This window comes from Branchiostoma floridae, chromosome 10 (assembly GCF_000003815.2).
Source record: "Branchiostoma floridae strain S238N-H82 chromosome 10, Bfl_VNyyK, whole genome shotgun sequence".
Lineage (NCBI taxonomy): Eukaryota > Metazoa > Chordata > Leptocardii > Amphioxiformes > Branchiostomatidae > Branchiostoma > Branchiostoma floridae.
Window position 1 is genome coordinate 7,634,583 of NC_049988.1, and position 14,340 is coordinate 7,648,922.

Consider the following 14,340-nt stretch of genomic DNA (forward strand, 5'->3'; position numbering starts at 1 on the left):
CTAGCTCGGCTGAGTTGTCAGGGAGCTCTTAATTACGAGGAGGCATGACCCTGATGCTTATGAAGAAAGGGCAGAGTTTCTTCGTCGGCATCAGGGTCATACCTCCTTGTAATTTAGAGCTCGCTGACAACTCAGCCGAGCTAAATTCTTGATTTGTAAACGGGGCTTAAAGACAGCCAATAACTTGCCAAGAACATTGGCAGCCGGAAAATAATGTTGGTGTATAGAAAGAACATTACCCTTGAGAGGCCATGATTATACAAGTATTGAAATGTGCCATTACGGTAATAAGAGTCTGTAAATATAATACTAACAGCCAAACCTGTCCCTTTTCCAGGTTATGCTATGCTTGGACAAACAGTTTGGCCTCCTAGAGTGTGACAAGTACCTGAGCGAGGGTGACCTGTGTTGGACCACCGAGACTATCCAGTATCCACCCTTCCAGTATGGCTATAACTAGGGCCACGCAATCTTCATTTCATCTTTAGGAGACTGCTAGCATCATTTTTAAAATCATTTTTAACCTTGTTGTGACTACAAGTGATGTGGCCTTGGAATCAATTTTGTTGCCATACATGATCACTAGCAGGGAGTAGAGGGTAAAATATGGATCAGCATTATCAAGAGTTTTCGTAGTCACCATGTTTCCATTCACATCTTGCCAAATAAGTACATGTTCAATCATAGTATGTTCAAATACAATTTCTAGTGCATTTATAAAAAACTCAGTGAATTACAGTCAAACTAGTGCTAGTGACCACTATGTAAAAGAATCACCTAGCCATAATCTCTTGGTGGTCCCTTTGGCTCTTTTTCCTCTGACCAAAGCATTTTAAAAGGCCTTTGCCTATAGTGACCACTTGTTGCTGTGACCATTTTCTTTATGTCCCTTGAGTGGTCACTACCATATACAGGTTTGACTATGTACTTAGTATGTTTATATGCAATCATGCCATGAATTCCATAACAGTGTTGTGTAATACAGTGAAGGTGTAATCTTCCAGGGACACAAGGTTGCCTTGCAGTAGAAACAAGCATTCTTTATACACCTTTCTCACGCGGCGGCCATGATAGATCTAAAACGAGTTCAATGTGGCAAACAAAAGGCTGTCCATCATAATTAGCAGTTCGACCAATGGTAGCCTGCCAATTAGGAAATCGACCAATAAGTGATTGGCTGCAAATTCGTTAAAAATTTGCATTATGTTTTTATTTTGCATCTCTTAATGGACTATGGGGTCAGTCTACACTACTCTAAATTGCTACATTTTTCGGTGCATAACACTTCTTGTAATATTTATTATTCCATCTTATATCATGAAAATTTGTGTGGTTTGGGGGAAAACTAAATGGGACCTGATTTTAGAAATAAGTTTTGTCTGTTTGCCTCATTGACCTCTTCTTGGATCTATCATGGCCGCCGCGTGAGAAAGGTGTATAGAGTGCCTGCTTGTTACTTAGGGCCTGATAAGGTTGGTTTTGTCTTTGTGATTACTGGACGTCTCATGGGTTCTCAGGGTTTTTCATCTTGGAGTTCACTTAAACCCTTTTGCTGCTATGAGAGTACTAAAGCAATTTTTTTAAAAAATTGGCATAAGTTCTTGAATGTAAAGTTGAAAAATTGTGCTGTTGATTTTCCTGTAAAGTTTATTGTCAGAGTATTGACACATATATACAGTGTATACAAATTTACTTCTTACTTTTGCAAAGTATAGACTGGCTTGTGAAATCATCTACATTGTTATGCTTTGATTAGATGTATATGGAACAATATGAAGTGCAAGATATTTTCTACTAAATTGAGTAGCATTTTTCATATTGAGATATGACAGGAAATCTGTAACCAAGACTTTATTGTTTAAATGTCTGCAAGGACCACTTTTAAAGGCATACTACGGGATTTTTGAAAAAAACAAAAAGTAGCTTTTCCTACTTTTTCTTTACATTGTTAGTTCAATCAACCCTATAGCATTGCATACCAATATTCATTGAGAGATGCTGCGACATCAATGCACCACATAAGCATGATGTATAAAAATTGTGATCTTCCAAGAAACAGATGGGCACAGGCTGGTTACTGCCTCTGTGTGTTGTTGTTTCTTGCTTATCAGCCTGGCTTCCCAGTGGGGGGCCAGTTGACAGTTCCTCTGAGTACAGTAGACTAGCTTTCTGTACAAGGTTTCTTGCAGTTTTGAAGGGAATATGACCTTAGCTTGTTGATATCCTACGAAATAAATTAGTTCATGATTATATGCTATTTTAGAATGATTAGATATAGGTGTTTCCAAAGAAGGTCTCCATTGTGTTCTTTATCTGCAGTCTGCCATGCATGTGCTAACTGATTACCCCACCCCGGGGGACCTACCAGTGGCAAGCAAGACCCGGAGGGTCTAACTTGGGGGGACACAAGGTTACACGGTGCCTAGAGCGGAATGTTTGTAGGCTAATCCTTTACGTTGCAAACGTGAAATAATGACACAAAAGTGTCAAAAAGTGACAAAAAGTAGTAGTAAATCTGATATTTCTTAATTCTAGAATATTTCAAATTTGAGCGCAAAAAACTGCGTAGTATGCCTTTAAAGTGAAAGACTTAATAACCAAGGTGCTGGATAAACTATTAATTTTACCTGTTACAATAAAAATGATTCTTACTCCAAGGAAGCTGTCTTGTATTCTTTCTTTATGTGAATCTGTAGAGTGCTCCAATACATTACTTTGTACAAGATATCCTGTATCATGATGAATACAACAAGAAGTATTTTTGAGATTGAGTAAAAATACCCTTTATTCACATATATTACATACATACTGCACAAATATAAATACCAAATATGTGCACATTCGAAGTTAGATGGCCTTGGTTCTATCTTTATGTGGCAAGTTCATGACTATCAAAAACAAAAGTCAAAAACATATTGCACCCAGTACATGGCAACTGTTCCCATGTAAATAAGCTTCCACTTGAAAGGAACATGTTTGTTTCTTACAGTTTGTATAGAATAAATATTCGGATACAAAATAATCTTTGTGGAAAATCTAAAAGCTACAAAAATGCACGGAAGAGAAAAAGTGGTACATTGCACAATAGTGCTGGTAAGATGTGTTTGGCTTGTAGTACTGAAATAATCAGCTCACTAGTGGAATTCTTTTAGATTATAGATAAAAGTGTTTCACCCTGATTAAAAAATAAAAATACAGGGTATTGCTGGCATTTCTTCACCCCTATAGTACAAGTAATGCTGATGTAGCACAAGCCCCGTCCATCTGAAAGAAAATCTACCTAGAGCCCCATAGTCCACTTATAATGTTAAATGGAATAACCTTAAAAACCAATTCTAGTTTGTTCCAACATGAGACATTCAGCATAATCGAAAGATGGATCATTAAAATCATTGCAGATCAATTTTGGTTTGTCATCTTGTACAGCTATCGGTATAAAATCTGCATCTTTAGACCTTGTTTGCACCCTTAAATAATAGTAATAATGACTTGAGAAATGTGTTACATGATTGCAAACCATGATAAAGTATTTGATCTGTAGTATGCTAACTTCCTATTCAATCTGTAATAAATATATGTCTGTGACATAACAGTGTATTGCACCTGTGGAGTGCCAGAAGTTAAAAACCTTGCTTCTCGGAAAAATGGGAAACAACGTACCTTCATTCAAACACAGCTCCTTTCACAAATTGCACTGCGGAATATCACTTAGAGATATTTTACATAGATCCATGATTCGTAAAGTTACAACTACATGTATCATAATAATATCAATATCTTTGTAAGCTGGCATCAAATACACAAGTATATAGAACATTGTTCTTAGATCTAATCCCAAAAGGGTGTTCCACAAAAAGAAAACATATTAGGACTCTAGACTATTTTAGACAACAGTCCCATGAAAAGACATGGGTGGAGAGATATTGTCAAACTGGTCTTGCTTCCCATTGTTTTCTTCAATGGAACACCCCTAAATTTCAAAATAATCATATCACAAAGAATTACATATACAATAGACTACAATGTACAATTGCTATCACTATCTATACAGCCTAACTGCTATGGTGGACATATATGAGCTAATAATAGGGACAGTTCATTAACAACTACATTAAATGTGGGGTGGATGTTGTCAGTGGAATAATGGCATGCTGTCATGTCCCACACATCCAGGTACGTCACCTGCAACAGAAACACTTGTATAAGTTATTCTGCTCATTGGTTCATCTGCGATGTATTCATGACAAAGCTAGACTTTGGGCCAATAAGAAAGCTGGAAATCTAAATCTTCCAGTTTGTTATCTGCATTTTGATTGGATCCTGGTGGAAGAACATGATAGCCATGGTAGCAACTACAATAAGTTTCTCCTCTGGAAACATAACAAACAGTTGTGCTTCAAAAGAGTGGCATGTGACATATAAGGGCTGTTATACCGGCTGTATAGATACGGGTAGGAAAATGAAACTACTGACATACTAAGTCTGATCACTTTCGAGAGGCAAGGGCCTATGTTTCTACAAACAAAACTTCCTTGTTCGCAAAAACATAACAATCTAATAATGTTTGACTTTCCAAGCAACTGCCAGAGTGTCCAAAAATATACTTTACCTAGAATTATAAACAAAAAAACAAGCAAATACAATATTTGCTGTCCGTAAACCAACCGCCACTGGTTAAAATATACTGTGAATGTTAAAATGATTGTGAATGTTTTATTTTTGCAGTTTTCATGGCACCACAAATATGTGTTTCTAACAATTACTACTGTACTACTGATTTGTTTCAACCATGAAAACCTTCACATTCTAGTGCAAAAATAGACAAAGTTACAGTACAACATTGAAATGGTTGAACCCACCTCCTCTCCACTGAAGACCTCCCTCAGTATGTTGTTCAGCTCGTGTGCGTACCAGTTACTGGTCTGTAACAACATGGACAGGTTCTTGTGTTCACGCGTGTTCACGCTTTTAAGGACGACTTTTGAGCCGGGATGTCTCTCGTGGAGCCGTCTGATGGCAGCTCGAATCGCCTTTAATCTGCTGACGTATGTTTCTATTGTTTCCTGAGGGGAAAGTACATTCAACATATAAAAACATGCAGGAAAAAATTAATTACTATTTGGAAGAGCATACTTTTCTGTATGTCTAGTCTTATTTTTCTCTCAAGAACTGCAACCCCTTTCCAGGAGTAAGGTACCTGTCTGGGTAGTAGTTTGCTCCAATGTTCATTATACACTATATACAGTCGCTTCTCTGCTATTTTGTCTGGGAACCTTGACATCTCTACACGTAACTTCTGGAAGTGTCCAAATTTTGGATCCAACTTGTTAAGCTTGTTATCCCAGGAATGCTTGTTAAAATCATTCCCATTACAAGAACTGTGTTATGTAGTAGCCAAATATTCAAATGCCAATCATTAGAGTACATTTGTGCCGGACTATTTGGCAAGGGAAGCACTTTGAGGAGCGAGCTGGTGGTAAAATAGGACCAATACCACGCTAAGGGTGGGCAACAACTGTCTATCATTTGAACTCACAACCAGGGACACATTGACGTACTAAAACAAACAAAATACTCAACAGTGTTTAATAACAAGTGTTAATGTTATGACGCATTTCAAAATGGTCCAGAAATGTGACAACTACCCTGGAAGCCAGATTTTTATTAGCTTGGGCAGGCAGAGAATTTCTTCGGCAGCAAAGGCAGGTTTTCCTTAGTATCTCAGATAAGTACTCCAGGGAGGAGTCATGCAGTTAGCAGCCAGGCTGGCAAACTCTCTCCCCAGAGTGCTTATCTGAGGTACTCGGGAAAACCTGCCTTGGCTGCCGAACAAATTTTCTGCCTGTCCTGGCTGATAAAAGTCTGGCTTCCAGGTTATATGCCAACGTACCTGAGTGAAATGTGAGACAGCGCTGATGAGAACCACACACCCTGGTCCACACTTCAGGTCGTCTAGACTTCTGACTATACTCTTCACATCCCTCACAACCACTCCGTGAGACCCTGCAGAAATAACAATCAGACTTACATGACTAAGGAATGCAAGTTTTGTTGTTGCTGTTGTAAATCCTTGTAGTGCCTAGTGGTGCATAGGTTTCTGTAGCAGGGTTTATCTTTCCAAGGAGGAGTTGATAGCCCGTCCCTTTTCATTGTGCTCAAAGCAAATCCTCGAACGTGGGACCCCATTTTACACCACTTCCAAAAGACTTTGCAGCCCCAACAAAGATGTTAACAACTAATTGGACCCATGAGTTCAACTGTTGACCCTTGAGCCACAGGGACATCCAAGGAATGCAAGTAGAAGACGCTTATAAACTGCAACTGGTTGGTTGGATGGTTGATAGTGCTATAATGTTGGTTTGATAGACATGATAGACTGAACATTAGAGATGATCCCCAAATCTTAATTTCGCTTTGGCTCCTCCTTGGCTTTGAGAAAGTGATCAACTTTCAGCAGCTTCCCAGCAATGACGTTAAAAAAAGGCAAAAAAAGTGTTAAAAGTGTGTCCCTGTGTACTAGACTGTTTTACCTACCATGTATGGGGAAGCTATGGAACCTCCAGTACATGTGGAAGTTGTGGGACTTGTCGATGGCCATGCGTGGACCAAGCCTCTCGTCTGCTTGGCTGAACTGTTCATACATGTTGCTTCCAAATATCTGGAGTAAAAATCCAAGTAGTTAATCAAAGAATAATCTAAACTGGGTCCAGAGAAGAAAAAGGGACACTCAGTCATTTTGTGGAATATTCAGTACATGTGAAAAGAAAAGAATACATTTCAATCCCTTCAAAGTTTTCCTCAAGAAAACTGTACGGGATAAAACAGACAACAATGATAAAGAAAGAGGAAGACTCTACATATGCTCCCTGTGATTTTTATACACTTTCAGTACAATGTACCAAGTAAGTGAAAGGGAAGTAGAGACTTAGTTATGTAAATGAGTACATTGTATGAAAATATTAGGGATGCTACTTACACTTTTGAGGGTGGTAAAATACTGTCTCGAGGTAGAATCTCCGTACATGTACAGCATTTTGTTGGAGAGACATCTGGTGAAGTTAGAGAGATAGACATTGGGCTTGGCACGGCACTCGCTGGAGTACCACACATCATACATGTAGTACCCTTGGGAGATGGGAGAGGGCGTTGTTGCATGGGACAGGGTCCCACCACAGCGAGGTAGTTGAGGGAGAAGTTTTTGTCTTGGATGTGCCCCAACTGTAAGTAGAGAAGCAAAACCATTATCAGAAATTTGTTTTCTATTTTTATATTTCGTGTTAAGGATTGTTATCCATGAAATCATGATTAGACATTTAAGTCACTTACATGAACCAGTAAATAATCCTCTGCATCAAAACTGTTCCAAGATAAACATAGTACTGACAACACATGGGTAAGTAGTAAACCTTGCTAAACAAATAAAGGGAGACCTTAAGTATAGATGGCTACGATGCAACATTATGTACTTACAATTCTTTGCAACATTGATGTAGCTTGTCAGGCCTTCCAGGGCAAAGTTGTAATTTGGCCTGAAAGAAAATAATTACAAAAGCCCAGTCAATCTCAGCAGTTTCATTAAGAAAACTTGGGTCAGAATGGAAGACAAAGGCAAATAGACCAATGCCCTACCCCTGCCCACCCAGGAACATAGAAATCCATAATAAAAACATAAAAATGCAAATATTTGACGGACATGCAAATGTATGGAAGTACATCAAAATTTTGTTCTTTATAATATGACACTAACACATGTGGGAATCTATATTGTCAGTTACATTGTATGCCAGAAGCTTGTACTGATGGTTTTTACTTTGCAATGCTTTTTACTGATGGTTTTTACTTTGCAATGCTTTTTACTTTAAAACAGCAATATGGGCCTTTCACTCATTTTGACAACTGTTTGCAACATTGTCATCAACTTCTTACCAGAAGAAGAGTTCATACTCCTCAGGTGCTAGCAGACTCTCCACAAGATTGTTGGTTTTGGTGTTGTCACAGCCGAAGTACACGAAAGTGTCACAGGGCAGAGATGCAGGCTTCCTACACCACCAGGTCACTCCTGAGTAGTCGTCAGAGAAATTGCACCAGGAGTCCTTCCCAACTGTCAGAAGATAAAGACAAAAGAATTTTTAAATAAAACACCTGGTTACACAGAGTTGCACTACCACATGCTATACTCCAACCTGAACAAGTGACCGGCTCCACATAAGAACAACCTGGCCAAGATGGTCCCTCATCAGATAATATTTCCCATTGTCCTATGCATAAGAATCCTGTCTATAGTGATCACTTGTCAACACAAACCAGATTTTTGGGAACCAGATTGTACATTGTACTTAAGAATGCACCATGCTTCACCTGAGTTGAGGATGACTGCTCTACTTTTTACTTTTGAAAGAGTTCCAAGGAAAAGAAACTGTCACACAAGTTCCTAAAATTAAGGTCAATGCAAGTCCTTCTTGATACTACCTATTTCAACAACAAAAAACATCCCAGGATGTTCAAAGAATGAGCAATGTACGCTACAACATTTGATCACACAAATAGAATAAGTCTTATGATCTTAGCAATTCAAGACCCAAAAGAACAATATTATGACACAATAATTTCATAAACCAAAGTCTTCATCAAAGGACACTGACCATTTGCTGGGTAGGGATGTGAAAAGCACTCGGAATCCTCCTGAATTCCATATTCATAGTCTTCAAACTGGGCATAGAATACTCTCTTCACCGGCACCTCCCGTAATCTGCGTAGGACGGCTATGGCTTCACTTGAATGTTCTAGAATTATAGAAATCTGGACCTGGAAAGTGTAGAGAAGAAATACATCCATGGAGAGTCAAACATCTCCATTGAGTATTACCAATAGAAGAAGCTTAAGGCTTCATGAATATAATCTTAATCTTTATTTCATCAATCGACAGAGTTATCCATAACCAGTGTCCCCCGAGTAGCCTGATATATTAGAAGGAATTTAATAGTCTCAAGAGTTCATCTACTGGGTAATCACGGCATAACAAGTTCTTGTACAAGAACCAGAGAGTTAAATAGACACAATTGTGGGAACCATCGGTCACCTTCCTAACTCAGTGCTGAACTGACTGGTACTACTTGGTACACCAGCTAAATGTCACTTCTGCAATGTGAAAAATGCAGTCTCCAATGTTACAGACTGTGACTGAAATGTTGGCTTGGTATTTACACTCTGGTTATGTACAAAGAACTTTGTTATCCACTAAATTGATTTATGATACAGGATACAACTTTAAGACTGAAGAGTGTTTTTCCACCTCTCCATACTGCCTGTTTCCATATACAATAGCTAATATACAGTTAGAGATTCTTGTTAACATAAATGATCGTGAATCAATGGCATATAAAGTAACATCTATTATCATAATACCGGTACGTTTACGACGATTTCTCTAGCCATACTGATTTGACAAATTGTCAACGCATCATTTTCTCCAGTTACATGTTGCTGTTATAGGTTACCCTTGCCACTTCTTCTGTGTAACTTTTCTGCCACTCTTGTCCTGCTAAAAGCGTAATATTGTAATTGTAACACGCCGCGGAATTACACGGCGAACGGGCGCGTGGTTGGGAGGGGGTACAAAATACCGGTAGGAAGAAACACGGCACAATTAACTGCCGCTATGTACATTTATACATCCTCTGATGTTCCTTCCTTTTCTGTCAGTAAATGCATAAAACATAAACCTGCATGAGCATACAAAATGTCATGAGAAAACGGACGTATACTGTCAAGAATTTTCATTTAACTTCTGTCCGTCACAACCGCTATGACGTAACACTTCACTGCTAGCGTAGATATAAAAATGGCGGGAAAATGGCTGCGTACGTTCAATTTTGCCCATTCAGTCGTAGATCCGGGCTATTATGCAACGGTTCTTCACACTTTTACATGAGTTGTAGGTCACCAACAGAAATTCAAGATTGTTGTTGAATCATGTTCGTCTTGTGCCGTGAGCATGTGTAATTATGATCTATATAAATTTGGCAATGAATGTGACAGTGTGTTCGTCCCACGACGAGCTGCCTACCCCGAAATTTAAAAAAAAGTATACTGAAAACTTTTGGCCTTGTTGTCTTCGAATGCATTGTTATCGATGCTTTGTAAATGGTGTATTGGACACCTAGATGTCTGAAGTGTGCACAGCTCAGAAATAACTATTGTTGCATGTGTAGATCTCTTTAAGTTCCAGTATTTTTAATCTACCGGTATAAGTCTTACTACCGGTATTATGCCAATGCATGTTATATAATCTACATGAAGGAAGTTATGATTATCCCTTTTGGACATGGAATCACAACAAAAATTTTTCCTTACCTTTCCACTCCACCACAGTGGGAATTCCACGGTGTAGCTGCCATTCCCATGATCTTGCACCCTCCCACTGGTGCTGGATTTTTTGTCAGGGGAGTGAACCTTGGTCCTGAAGGAGTCGCCTCCGTAAGGTTTGGGGTGCCCCCTATAGTCTCTGGCTTGTATTGCAACCTGTAAGATTTCACCCATCTAGGAAACATGAAACAGGGATTAAATTGATTATCATATCTATGATCATGTGGACAAAAATAGGTTTTCCTGTATACTTAACAATCACTTAACGGGTTCTCAAAAAAATTGTATATTTTTTTATATCCATACATGTAATTGCTGAAAATCTTTCTGAAGGCAATAGCCCTTCTGAAAGAAAAATATTGCACAGCTTTAATATCTGTTTCGTATAAAAATGGAAATACACTGTTCCAAGAGCATTGTACATGTATATGTACCTATCACTCATATACAGAACTGTAGCAAGGCTTTATCTAACAATGAAGACCTCAAAGTTCCCAAAAGTCTTTTTTATCAAATGGCTACTTTCTCCACCATTTCTTTTCTGTAACATCCTCAGTGCCTAAATTACCCTCCTAGCAGTACTACCTAGTCTCCAAGCAGACCCTACGGTGCCTTGGAAACAATATCAAAGCTGGCAAAGGAGTATAGCCGGCCAAAGGGAGATAGCCAGCTAAGGGAGTCAAACGGGCACCGGAGGCCTGCCTGCACTGAAACAGGGTGGAGCGTTTCTATTCAACAATGGTGTCGCTGCCCCACCCTGTTGTCAAGTGCTAATTACTTTACGAGCGACTTACACTGGACGAAGTCAGTGGGAGGTTCGCGCCAAATGGCGCCGGGTTGAAAAATTTGACAGCATCGCAACGTAACAGAACAGGCGCCACAATACCTAAAATATTTAGTTTAAAATCGATTTGAAGTCTGAAAATAATGCCATACAAACCACAATTTTCAATATACATATATAATAACACCATACTAACGTTATGAGGTTTCAAAACATGCCGCCGGATCAGAACCCTCTATGTTATGTTTGGATGCGGTAAAGAAAACAACAACACGCCAAGTGCGCTGCCATTTTATTTTGTCTCCAAAAAGTTTATTCCTATTTTGTTCTGCGATTTTGTAATTTCATACGAACAAAAATTGTCAAGGACCAGATGTTTGCTCCCGACTAGCAGTTATGGCAAGTTTGGGTTTAAAACACAAAGCGGTACACATTGTTAGCACGGGGATTCCCCTTTTCCGGTGGCAAAATGATGCCGACAAAGACGTCCGTCGCCTCTCAGACTGGCTAACATGGCATCGAGTTGTGTTTTCCTCGCCTCGAATCCCTAGACATCGCGGAAAAAACGTTGCACTCTTGCCTCAATTGTTGCCAGCATTTCAAAAATCTGTCTGTAACGGTCATCGTATGTGAACCGTGCCGTGACTTCCCGAGAGACCGTGTATAGCTGAGCCGGGGCGCACACGAGCCGTCCCGGGCAGGGAGGGCAATTAACACCTACTCGGCAAGCACAGTTTGATAGGCAACAATTAGATGTTAATAGCGTCTGATCAGCCCGACTGGAGGCAGACCCTGGTGCCTTGCCAGCTTTGATACTATTTCTAAGGCACCGTAGGGTCTGCTTGGAGACTAATTACTACCCTCCTTCCCAGTCTGTGATGTTAAGAAGTGTGACTCATAACGTAACATGAAAAATTGGTAGCCAAAACAAAGGGGAAAACCTATGATTTGCATCTTATTTTCACGGACTACTTTACGATACGGTCAAAACAAATTCCGAACGAAACTTCATGGAGTATGACTCACGACGTAAGATGATTTCTCCTTGATAATCTGGAACTTTGTCTGCTCCCCGCTGGTGACGTGGAGTAAGTGGACGGGTTTGGAGGACGGATCCCCCGCCGTCTCCGCCAGCCACGTCTCCGTGACGGACTGCGCCGTTCCGTTCGGACCGGACACATCTCCCGGGTCGATGGGTTCCCACTCTTGTGCCGTGTCCAGACTCTTCACTTCTTTTCTGAAGATGGAAGACATTTACAGTCAACAATTTTCAGAAACTTGAACTACGATGTATGCTGCTCCAGATGTCTTACTGAGGGATGACCGGGGTGTGATAGATGTCGGTTAGCTGAGGAATGAGTGTACTCTACCAAACAGAGTACAGTCAACAATGTTATAGTTTGACGAAAATTAAATGCCATTTACATTACGGTGCCCTGACCTTCTCTCGACCGGGATGGGGGCCAATATCAACTTCCAACCACATTTGACCCATTGCTGATGTCACTCATGCAACAAGTCACACGTCTAAAGCTATTGGGTCAGACAGCTAGAGAAAACATATTCAGTGGAAACTTCCGGTGAATCCGATTGTTGAGTTAGAGAACAGTTAACCTTGTCCATAAAAGCTTAAAGCTTTTGGCGCTAGGAAAAGAATGTTATATTAAGACTCCATTAATAGGCCCAAATCTCTCAGAAAAAACAAATACAGATTACCCATTCAAAACTTGCCTTTTAGTATTCCTGACCAAATACAGAAGCCAACCTACTACTACGAATATTTATGATATAATCACAAACATGATATAATCATTGTAGAGATATATCAGCATGGCTCCAATTCAAGTAGAACATCTGTGTAGCCTGACCTGTTAGTATTACTGTCCAGATAATCCTTCTCCTCCTGTGTTAGGGCTGGGCGGGGGAAGTGTTTCTGGCCCTCTGCCCACTGCTTGTACTTGGTGTAAGTCCAGATGCTACTGTGGTCGTCTCTGCTACCAAAACTAAACAGGGAATGGTCCACTTCTGCCAGCTGAGGGGGAGGGGGTGGAGAGAAATACAGCAAGTTTTACAGCAAGTTTCCTATTCACAGCCATCAATTTCCTTAAAGTCACAACAGTTTCGACCCCAGTTGCAACATCTGCTAGTAGTTCTATCATTCACCTGAAATGAATGTTTGCAAATGTTTCCGACTCTAAACATATTATTGATAACAAATCCTTACATTTTTGGTCAATGATAAAACATTTATCACTGACTTGGATCTTTCATAATCTTTGGACCCTTTTTTGGCCTTCAAGCAATCTGACTTTTTTTTATTGAACAAGGTTTAAATTTAACAGCATTCAAAGATAATCTGACGGCATCAAATACATTTTTTTTCAAATTGAAGCACTTGTTTCCTTAGCTTTTGCATTCATCCATGAATCAAGAGTTAAACTATAATCGACTACAAATGTACATACATGTATATTATTGGTATACTGTCTAGCAACCATACCAAATGTTATGAGCTTTATGTAGCCTACCTGGATGAAGACCCACGTAATGACAAAGATGACAATGCTGATGAACACCTGGATGTGACGGTGCATGGTAGGGGGATGGGGGAGGCAGCATTCACCTGGCTGGATAAACATAAACAAAAACAAAACAACATCAAAATAAGACAGTCCATTGTTCAGGTGCCAATGTTGTTAATTTTCATGGTTATATCTGTAGTGCAAAGCTGACAAAAATACATTTTAATCAATTCAATCATTTTAATCAATTCCTGAAGTTCTGGAACTTGGGAGGGTTCATGGGGTGAAAGATTTTTATGTTTTTTTTATATCCAGACAAGACCGTTTGTCTCGGAAGGGAGGATGGATCTTGGAGACAGCCCAAAAATATACATACTTAGTATTTACATAACACAATGATATATAATAGCTTATGGTAGAAATCCAATCATAGAAATCACTTTCAGTCAGATATCTTTTCAAGTAACCCAATCAAACAAAGAACTTACTAACCATGCGACTAAAGAACCAACCAACCAACCAATCAAAGAAACAAAGCAACCCAAAAGAAAAGTGAGCAGCAACCAACCAGCCAACCAAAGCAAGCAGGAAAGCAACCAGCCAAACTAGTGAAAATGTAACCTTGGCCAGGTCACAGCACAACTTTTCTGTTGGAAGAATTTACCTTGC

General features: G+C 39.6%; 2 protein-coding genes across 3 annotated transcripts in view; one reads left to right on the top strand and one right to left on the bottom strand.

The window, feature by feature from the left end:
• LOC118424152 (ribonuclease Oy-like) overlaps window positions 1-974 on the top strand; it is a 4,279-nt gene extending 3,305 nt beyond the window's left edge. Inside the window, exon 4 of the mRNA XM_035832679.1 lies at window positions 338-974. Coding sequence (XP_035688572.1) covers window positions 338-460 — 123 coding nt within the window. The 3' untranslated portion in view covers window positions 461-974. The remainder of the gene's footprint in view (window positions 1-337) is intronic.
• A 1,782-nt stretch (window positions 975-2,756) lies between these two features.
• Window positions 2,757-14,340, bottom strand: part of LOC118424148 (NXPE family member 3-like) — a 34,442-nt gene continuing 22,858 nt past the window's right edge. For both annotated transcript variants that reach the window (XM_035832669.1, XM_035832670.1), the window contains 12 exons: window positions 13,678-13,776; window positions 13,018-13,181; window positions 12,176-12,386; window positions 10,354-10,539; window positions 8,643-8,805; window positions 7,927-8,101; window positions 7,471-7,529; window positions 6,977-7,218; window positions 6,535-6,658; window positions 5,891-6,003; window positions 4,860-5,063; window positions 2,757-4,182 (listed from right to left, as the gene is read on the bottom strand). In XM_035832669.1, coding sequence (XP_035688562.1) covers window positions 4,060-4,182; window positions 4,860-5,063; window positions 5,891-6,003; window positions 6,535-6,658; window positions 6,977-7,218; window positions 7,471-7,529; window positions 7,927-8,101; window positions 8,643-8,805; window positions 10,354-10,539; window positions 12,176-12,386; window positions 13,018-13,181; window positions 13,678-13,776 — 1,863 coding nt within the window. In that variant the 3' untranslated portion in view covers window positions 2,757-4,059. The remainder of the gene's footprint in view (window positions 4,183-4,859; window positions 5,064-5,890; window positions 6,004-6,534; window positions 6,659-6,976; window positions 7,219-7,470; window positions 7,530-7,926; window positions 8,102-8,642; window positions 8,806-10,353; window positions 10,540-12,175; window positions 12,387-13,017; window positions 13,182-13,677; window positions 13,777-14,340) is intronic.